This window comes from Leptosomus discolor, chromosome 2, assembly GCF_034619465.1.
Source record: "Leptosomus discolor isolate bLepDis1 chromosome 2, bLepDis1.hap2, whole genome shotgun sequence".
In the NCBI taxonomy this organism is placed as follows: Eukaryota; Metazoa; Chordata; class Aves; order Leptosomiformes; family Leptosomidae; genus Leptosomus; species Leptosomus discolor.
In genome coordinates this window covers 29,698,240-29,708,387 of record NC_141392.1, presented here as the reverse complement: position 1 = coordinate 29,708,387, position 10,148 = coordinate 29,698,240, and the positions used below count along the sequence as shown (strand labels likewise).

The following is a 10,148-nucleotide window of genomic DNA, read 5'->3' as shown; positions in this document are numbered from 1 at the left end:
TATGTACAACCTTTGGAAAGAAAGATATCTAGAAAAAAATAATTACAAGTATCATTTTTGGAAAGCTGACAAACTACACAGGACAACATTTACAATGGGGCTGATATGTGCATGTGTGCAAACCTAGTAGGTAAATACCATGATAAAAGCATGAAGGTACTGCCCTGTTGGACAGCATTAAAAGGAAATGCACTTTACTGCATTTAACCACTGCCCAGCATCTTTGTTGCACGCTGGTTGGCTTCGTCAATCCTGGTTTTGTTGGAATCAGCCTAGGGAAAACAAAGGAAAGAAACAGATTAATATAGGGCATAAAGAGATCGTCTACAATGCTTTGTGGATGCTTCTCTAGTTTTGGCTAGGTCAGGGAAAAAAAAAAACAACCAAACACCAACAAAGCTTGAAAATACCAGAAAGATGGGGTTTTTTATAGTGATATTAGGGACCCAAAAGGAAATTGCAGATTTGCTGGTTCTGTAACGCTTCAGGTAGCCTTTGAGCAGAGCTTTTATGTTTGTATTCAGCTTCACTGAATTCACTCTTGTAAATGTTGTGCCAGATCTGTAGCTGGTGCTATTGATAGCACCAGTGGTATTGATAGTAATGGATGACAGGATGGGAACTGATGATATGCACGTGGATTTTATTGGTGAAAAGTTTCAGTGCTCTCTAATATTCAGGGGGATTGGACTCTATTCTAGTATAGACCACCAGGCATGCAGTCAAAACTAGAATTTTTGTCAGTGTGGAGAATTGCTGGACCAGGGAAGCTAGATCATCTGACGCAGGGAATGCTGGCAAAGGTAAACTTCTTCAAAAATACATCAGTCTGGATCTCCTTGCTCTACATGTGAAAGAAAGGGAATAGGCAGGAGTGATGCCATTCTTCCTTTCTCTCAACAAAGCTCGCTGGTGTAGTTGCAAGGCAGAGTAACCTCTCTCGTTGGGCAGCAGCATAAACAGTAATTAAGAAAAGGCAGGAATTCCACTGTTCTTTAAAGCAATCAAACTGAACTTTAGTCCAGTGTAGGCTGAGCTGTTTACACTTGCTTCCATGGTGTAACATTTGGCATGATTATAAAATGCCATTAATAAAATGGCACCACTTGGGAGGTTTAGGAATTTTGTTTGAGTGAGAAGATTCTTTGGCCATGGCTTTTTGTAGCTCCACAGAAGTTAGTTTTGGAGAATAAGACATCATTTTAGCTGACAAAAATTGGCAAAGCTCCATTCAAGCCCGTGTTGCTATGCTGACTTATGGCTAGCAGAGGGACTAAGTAGAAAATGTTTTCAATTTTTTAAATTGAACCTGTGGGAAAGGTGAGAATTGTGTTACTGTTTTAAAAGCATGAACTCAAATAGCAAACTTTTTCTGTCATTCGATGGTTGCATTTTTTTAGCATTGATGATTGTTCCCACATCTCTGGGGTGTATCCAGATTGTACAGATTTATTTTAAATCTCCAATTTGCAGAGACGGAATGGTGAAGCAACTTTCCCACATACATTTAAAAGTCCTTTAAAAATGGTTATACTGATGTTCAATAAATCATTCTTAAATATCTTGGGCTTTTCTCCATAATTGTTTTGGCAAATGCTATGTAGATGCATATTTTTAGCACAGTAGCATGTGCCAGATCCTCAACAAGCATAAATCAGCATAACTACTCATGATAAGCCACACTCCTTTATTTTAGCCATGAGTTTGACTTTGTCTACTACAGTAGAGTTCTGTGCGCTTTTGTCAAAAGACTACCTAAAAAATAAGTTAATGATTTTGGAAGCAGTTATGTTTGTCATGAAATACAGGTATAGTGACTGAATATTGATGAAACATAATATTCCTGAATAGAAATACTAAGGCCTAACTCTGGTGGATGATGTTGCATCAAAGTCAGTGGGACTTTGTGCAGACCTTCCTACCCAGGTCAAGACAGAATGCTTTGAGCCCTTCCTCCTCTCCTCCTGCCTCCTATTTATGGCTCATTTTAGAGCCAGGGTCTCCTGGTGATGATGTATGGGCTATTTGACCTACTCATCACATCATCATTTTAGTTTTTGTCCCTTTCTCTCTGATCTGAGGGAAGGATAAAGCTTTTTAGTCATTGCTATCCTGATTACTGTGGCTAGTTCAGATTACCTCTCTGCATTATGAAATCGATCTGGTTTGGACTTATGCATCTAGTTTAACATAAATGGTTTAGGAGCATGTGGGTTAGCTTTGTGATGCACCCCAACTTTTGCAAAGTGTGTCAGCCAAGGGTCTTTTTAATGATCATAATGCATCAAAAGCACAGTGCTGCAGCTGATCAGGAAAAGAAAACAACTCCAGCAATGCTGTATGCCCACCACCAGCTAGGGACGATGGTCTATTGACATATTTCATTGCAAAATGGATGTGTTTCATTTGTGGTTTCAGTATTATCCAGCTAACCATCATTTCTGTCTTTTGTAGAGGTTTTTCCTAATATATTGTATTTCTTTTTCTAGTACCTTATTACTGTGTGTCCTTACTCTGAGGAATTTGGCAGATTTTCATTAAGACTGAAGACTGTCTTGTTTTTGTGCTGCTTTAATGACAACTCCTCTGTATACACTGCAAGTCCATCTTTCAGAAATGTGTCACTGTTCTTTAGCCAAGGGCTCTGCCTGACGAGGCCTGCCTGTGAGGCTGGATTTAATGAATCATGTTAGCTTGCAGTGTTGTTTTTCTGTTGCTACATGAAATGCCTAACTCTGTAAGAAGGCGGCGTAGACGTGGAAGGGCAGTCCCCCAGTAACCCAACTGCTCTCAACATGCACTGCCTAGAGATTTGGCACATGTGCTTCACGTGCACAGAAGGCCTGAACAATGTTTTTAAAATCCGAATGTTTGCAAACCTAAACAGATAGAATGGTGCCTTGTTAGGCTAGTTGCAGTTTGCAGTGGTATCCTGTAGGCACAGGTAGGATGCAGCTGCTTTCCATCCACAGGGCATGTCTTTTGCCACTATGTTTTATCATGATTACGGTAGCTGGTTACGTAATAGTGCATGTCCTCATACTTGCTCTGAGAAAATAACCTATGCCCTAGACTTCTTATTTATTGGTAGTTATAATGTTGGCTGTATAATCTTCCAGTCCCTTCTCACAATGTAGATAGATGTGCTGCTTTCTAGTGCTTTTCAAATTAATAACAGCAGTAAATCCTTCCCCTCATGCTCCACATGAAATGGAGTAGAATGACATCACAGTACTACTGTGCATTTTCCGATATAGTCAAACTGACAGATGCAGCTTTATAAAACAAAGTGATGCAAAGCCATGTGCTCTATCATGTTACATGACTGTCTTTCTGTCAGAGACAAACTTCCCACCTTTAAGACAGTGTATACTTCACTCAGTTCTCTCTGGAATTAAACTCCAATAAGGAAAGTTATCTGAGTGAATCCCTGAGTGTGGTATTTTCTTTGATTTTTTTCACTAGGGTCTGTTGTAGTTAACTGATGTGAAAAATAAGCATGGGCATCCTGTTTGTGTGAGAAGGCTGCACGTGTAAAAAGGCTCTTAAGGACCACTTAAGGTCAGCATTAACTCTAAGCATCACATATAAGTCCTTGGGTTAGATCCTTGGGTTGTCTAAATCTCAGCTGAAGACAAGTGTTGTATTGATTTTACACCAGATGAAGATGTAGCCTCTTATGTCACTTCAGCCTGTCTGTGCCTGTGCCTGGAGCTCTGCCAGTGTGAATGCAGATGGCTTGCAGATCTTGGGATCTGAGGATGGCACTGAGTTCCCAGCCGGGTTTGGAGGGTGCTGCTTCAGAAATCTGCAATGCAGGGCTGGCACTGGAACGGTGCTCTCTGCCTTTTTTAGATGGTGATTTTGCAGTAGTAATGCTGAGCCTTGGTTATTTATATGTTTATACACACACACACAGACCCTGAGAAATCTAGTAGATCTCTGTCCTAATATGGTTATAAGCAAGTAACACAGGAAGACTGACTGCACTGTTGCCATCCAGCAAAGCCTTGCTTAATAAGTCCCCATCTTCTTTTTGGGACTGGCCCTCCAAACAGGTGATCCAATTCTCAATTGCTCATGGAATTTCCAAGGAAGACAAGTCCAGGAAAGCATAAATCTTGCCAGGAAGTGGCAGGGCATTCAGACCCAAGCCCTGCAGTTCTGCACAGCTCAGGGCATTTCTCCTTTCCCAAAGCTGTTGCAGAAGGAGCATGGATTTGTGCTAAGGGGTGCCCTTGCCAACTGTTGTCATGCAAGCCCAACAGTGTGGGTTCAACCCGACCTGCACTGAAGATCCACAGCAGCAAGGTCTTCTGTGGCCCAATGATTTGGAGGGAGAAGAGAGAGAAGCTCTAGCAGCTATTCCTGTCCCTTGTCCTTCTCTGAGCTCAAGAAAAACTGCAACATGCACATCCTGTGCTTGCAGAAAGGAAAACACAGCCCCTTTTGAGGTCCTCTTAGAAATGGCATCTCTTACCTTCTCCATGATCCTGTCAATCTGGCGATTCTGTGTGTCAATCTCATTGCCCATGTCCAGGGCCATGTGACGTAAGTTGCCAATGATGCCACTGACCTGCTCAAGGTTCTCATCCATCTCATTTTCCCGGGCATCATTTGTTACCCTGGCAGGAAAAAAACAGTTCTTTGAAGCAGAGACAGAGGAGGTTCCCCCTGAAATGCTGATTCACCCAAAACCTCCCCTGCATCCTCCTTTGTTTGTTGACTGAGGAGCATGCTGCTGTGCTTAGCTTTGAAGAAAAGGGATTAATAAGTAGTTAGCCTGGAAAACATTACATGCTTATTTTTTGGGATTAATTATCTGGGCTCATCATTGCTCTGTTTATACTGCTTGTGTCTGCTCCTCCTAGCCGTGTTGCTGTCTGAGCTTGTCTGTACCACATACTGCACCTCTCTGCTAGTGATGGCCCCTCTCAAATGAAGAATGAAAAGGTGCTCCATTTGGACCTGTGTGTGGTTAGAGTACATGGGAAATGCTGGAGGGTAGTGGAATTGAAGTTATACCTGCTCCCCTCCTTGAACTAAGCGTAGGTAATTGATATTGTCCAGTCCTCGTACACTTGGGGCTCACTGAAATACTGGGGAAGAGCTGCTTCAGCTGTGAAAATCCTGACCTGACATTTAATTAATGTGCTTCTGGTAAATGACAGAAGCAGCTTCTTTCACATTTACTGGCTTTAGTAAAGATCCTTTGTCTGTCATTCTTAGCACTGTCTCTTTCAGTTATTTGGTTTTTAGAAGAAAAACTTGCACTCGAGCTAAGGCCCAGTTCAATGCTCCAGTGACTGGAGAGGCATGTGGTAACTGACACTGGGAAAAGCAAGGTCCGTGAGTCCCACTCAGAAAATCACTACTTTGAGCTTCTTGTGCAATTCGTGTTTGTGTAGGTGCCAAAAGGGTGCTACAGGCTATTTGAAGAATTATTATGGTGTAGCATAACTTCTTTTGCTGCTATTCTGTTATCGTGCCCCAGCCTTCATTTTGGTGGGGCTGCCATCCAGAAATTAAAAAAAAAAAATTGAATGGCAGACCCAGCAAACATAAATGGCAACTCCATCCCACACTCCAGATTGCATGACAGCATTGTTTCTATCACACTGATTTTCCTTTATCATAGCAGCCAAAAAAATAAGTGGATAATAGTTTTTGGAAAGATAATTACTTATTAATCCAGTGTCCTTAATCTTCAGAGATCAAAGCTTTGCCTACTGGTATGCCTTTATCCATTCAGCTGATAGCATTGTCATCTAAATACATGCTCTATAAGCACTGTAATCAGTATGTACTTATTGCTGGATCCCTATGTATTGCTGAAAGTTTGCAGTTTGGTTGCCATTAGTATAGCTATGTGTTTCAAACTGGTTTTCATCTGAGCGCACAGGGGTTGCCACTAAAGCATCAATGTTTCTCCATAGTTGTGGCTTTACAGCAGCTGAGGAGCAGGGTATCATTCTCCATTCAGTGAGGTTTTCTGGACAGACACAAGCAGGGACACAGTGTACCTCTAGTTAAAAGTGTGCTTCAAGTTCTGCGCTTGGCTCACTGCATTGGCGGGAAGCCTGAGGCTTTTTTTCTCTTTGAAAAGAAAGGGAAGGGGGCCGGACAGTTTGGTACGTCTTCTGGCAAGGATGGATAATGAGCCCTACATATCTTGAGACATAAAAATAATAAACTAGTATTTATCTGACATGTAATTTCTGAGGTATTTGATGACTGTCTCTAATGAGACCCATAATAAGGCCCCCAGGAAAAGTGCATTGTTCACACCAGCGAGCTGGAGTGCAGAGGATAGTGCTGACTGACCGTGACAGTCTGCAACCTCACATTTCTGCTGTGAAGTAAATAAATAGATATTATTTCTATTTTATTATTGCCCAAATCTAGGAAGTCTCAAGGAGGAAGGTTTAGGGCCTTGTTTTCAAGCACCTTCTTGTTCTCAGGGCTAAGACCCTTACTTCCAAGATTTCTGGCACCGTAACCATCCTTTGCACTAGCTCAGGCAAGCACCCACAGGGCCAGGGGAAGTCAGTGGATGCAGTAAGCCCTTAGTACCTGTCTTAAATAACCATCAACCTAAATCTGAGAACCCACCACTCAGGGGAAAATGCCGGCTCCATTGCATTGCCAAGCACCACTGAAGGAGTTAATGAGCATCACAGAACTCATGACCATATGGAAGAAATCTAAATATATCAGTGACAAGGAAAATAGAGAGAAAACAGTGGATAAAAAGGCTCACCTGCGGATAAAGCCACCACTGATGGCCATCTGCTCCCTTTCGTCTACGACACGTGCAGGCTGGCTGGCTACAACACCATCCTGATTATTGCCCCAGGCTTTTTTGTAAGCATCACTTGATTTAAGCCTATGCAAAAAAGATGATGAGTAACAAAGCATCAAGTGGACGAGGACAAACGCAAAACTCTTTAATTCTCCAAGCTAAAAGCTGAATCAAGCAAATGAGTTTTCAGATAGAGGGTCATTGATTGTATACCGATATATCATAACACTGAATAAAAGGAGGGGTTTGGGTTTTGGTTTTTTTTATTTTACTGCCACAACAACTGTGAAGGTCAGAGGTTTTGTTTCCAATAGGGTGAATTGCAATTTTCAAGTCTACAACACTGCACACAGGTTTTTGGATGTTGACTTTGTTTCCAAGAAAGAAGGAAAATAAAATTAAAAAAAAAAAAAACAAAAAAAAACAGAAAAAGAAAAAAGAAGAGAAGAAATACAGATAAGTAGAAAATGTTTCAGTTCAGTGACACATACGTTTTGACATCAAACACAGAGAACATACTGGCAGACAGACATAAAAACAGAACTGCCAAGTATAGTGTGTACATCACATCACAGCAACACACCCTTTTAGAGAAAAATGGATTTGGCTAGACTTTAACATTTTACCATGCAGAAGATTTGGCTTCTGTTGATACTTTTTAACATATATGTGGCATAATAGGCGTTTAAAGCCACTAACCTTTCCCAAGGTAATTTGGGGATGATTTTATCATAAAATTCATAGGGTTCATTAGTTTTTTCAAATAATATATCGGTACTTGAAAATAGTAATCATACATCGACAGTTGATGTACAAACCTTTGTCCACAGAGACAAAAAGTAAAATAGGCATAAGTGAAATGAGTGCAGGAGAAAAGAAAAGATACGAGCAATCTAGCATCAGAAAGGGAAATTTTTCTACATTTTTCTTCATGCACCAGCTACAGGCATGAATAAGAAGTGAAGCATTCTCACTAAGCACAATTGCCTCAATAGTTCATCATACTCTTAATGCATCAGCAGGAACAGCCTTCACGATAAGCAAGACACAGGCAAAAATGGATCATCACTTCCTTCAGGAGCTTTAAACCACAGGACTTTAAAATAGCCTAGCAACTTGTTGTATTTGTTGTTTATGACAGTTACAGTAGCTTTCAGAGAGCCAGTTTTGACTGAGCTGCCGTGGATAGAAAATTAAAATCCAGGCATACCTTCAGTGGCAGATTAGCATGTGCAGCGTATTTAGGGTTGCTGTCATTTGGGTCGTCAGATGAGACTGAACACTTTAACAGGCGAGTGTGAGTGTTTGGGGTCTGTAGGTATAAGTTCTTGATTTTATTCCAGAAATGGAGCAGTTTCCAACAAAGCTGTTGGGAACTGCAAATCTCCATGGTCTCCCTGTTCTTCCGTCAGCTCCAATCAGTCATGTAAACAGCCCTGTGGCTTGGATTTTGGGGGAGAAACTGAACATGCTTCTGGGGGATTTGGGAAAGGACGCAACAAACCCATCTCTGGCATTATGTTCTCTCCATGCCCCCTGACGCAGCTCAGATTCTATTGAGCCTGAAGATGAGTTGCCTGCTCCAATATAGAATTAAAATGTAGATGAAAAGAGGATCTTTCCTACTCATCTGTTTTGTTGCTTATTTCCTATTAAAGTTCATGAAGACTTAAAAAGTTGGTGATTGGCTTGTTTGTTCTTAGTTCTCTACATCAGCTTTGGCATTTCTAGAAATGAGTGAAAGTAATTTTCTTGCTGCACATACATTTATAGGTTTTTGCCTGTTCTTTAGACCTGTGCAACTTTGAGAGTGAGACAGTCTCTGTGTTTGAGGTGAATAATTTTATACACCCAGAACTTGATCTCTATTTTCTTATGGACTTCCCATTAAAGTCAACAGGTAGAGTCTGAGTCTGCTCATGGTCAATAGCATTTGTCATTTTGAATGCAGTCTGGTTGAAGTTTCATGCCGTGGGCATTTTGGGTCTCCTAAGAATGTAGGATCCAGCCTTACATTTTGGTAAGGCTCACAGAGTTATATTTACTCTGTATATCAGAGTAGAGTTATGTGTGAAATGGTTAATCTTTTTTAAATATATGTCATTAGTCTACCGCCAGCCAGAAGAGCATTAGGGGATTATGGTGATACTGGTGCCCAGAACTGTATGGATTTTTCTCCCTCCTACAGACCACTTCTCAGAATATCATCTAATTCATACCAGTTGAGTCCTGGCATCGTGATTCAAGGAACAGTCCCTAAAAGCACTGTTCATCCATACCTTTGTTTCGGAACTCTTAGACTGATTAGCAACGCTAGTTTACGAAATCTGGCTGCAGACTACAAAGGTCAGAAAACTGCCCTAAAGCAGGGAAGAGACACTTTTAGAAATGAACAACCCCACATCGAATGTGTGCAGTATATTTCTGTTCATGTATCTGTTGATACTGTGATCATCCTGAAGTGATAGAACTTTTAAGGCCACGTGTCAAGTGCTGACCCCATCCATGCCACAGGTCTGGTTGTCAGTTCTGAGCAGCCTTTCCTACACTACAGAACATTAAAGCTGCTTGGAAAAATGACAGTTCCTGCAAAATATATTGACTTTTTTTTTTTTACTTCAGGGGTGAACTTTTGATGTAGGTATTATGTCAGGTTTCTCCAGGAACAAGCCAGGACCGTGTTCCTCTTTACGTTGCAACAGCTTTTAGAGTGTGGGAGCTGTAAAGTTTCTGCTGTGTACTCTTGTACCTGCAGCTTTTCTGCCCTGGGTCCTCTGGTACAGGAGAGCAGGGCTAAAGCCTGTATCCGAGCTGATACCAATTGCAGGCAGCCCCACTGACAAAGGCTGTGTGCGTATGCGTAGCTCTTTCCCTTCCTCCTTGCCTCTCTCCCATTGTGCACACCAAGGCAATAGTACACATAATCTGGGCAAAAAGTTCACCCCAACAAAGTATTCGTGGCTTGATACACAGGAGCAAAATTGATTTTTTTTATTTTTTTTTTTTTTTGAAGCTGTGGCAGTATCTGCATTGTGTCCCAAGGGAATTAACTTCAGAATAAATGGCTGCTGATAAGGCAGAAACTCACTCCTACCATTCTAATTTCTGGTAAAATACCCACTGAACTCCACTCTCTTTCCTTTGGTCTTGATAATCATAGTAGAATCAAGCCCCATCTGTGAACAAAGTGTCTGTGCCACGCAGAAAGGGAGTATAATATTACAGAACCGCTGCACTCTGCTTTGTTTCCTGCACAGTCTCTGGCTAACCATTTATGAACGTTTTCACTATAACCTGGCTGCACGCCTACTCACTGCATGCTGGATTTGCCATTCCTCAAAGGTTT

General features: G+C 41.4%; 1 protein-coding gene across 2 annotated transcripts in view; it reads right to left on the bottom strand.

Annotated features, from left to right (window-relative positions):
• Nucleotides 1–203: 203 nt before the first annotated feature.
• The window catches only part of SNAP25 (synaptosome associated protein 25), a 28,829-nt gene continuing 18,884 nt past the window's right edge, over nt 204–10,148 (bottom strand). For both annotated transcript variants that reach the window (XM_009958049.2, XM_009958048.2), the window contains exons 5-7: nt 6,761–6,886; nt 4,481–4,625; nt 204–272 (exon numbers count right to left, since the gene is read on the bottom strand). In XM_009958049.2, the coding sequence (XP_009956351.1) occupies nt 204–272; nt 4,481–4,625; nt 6,761–6,886 (340 nt within the window). The remainder of the gene's footprint in view (nt 273–4,480; nt 4,626–6,760; nt 6,887–10,148) is intronic.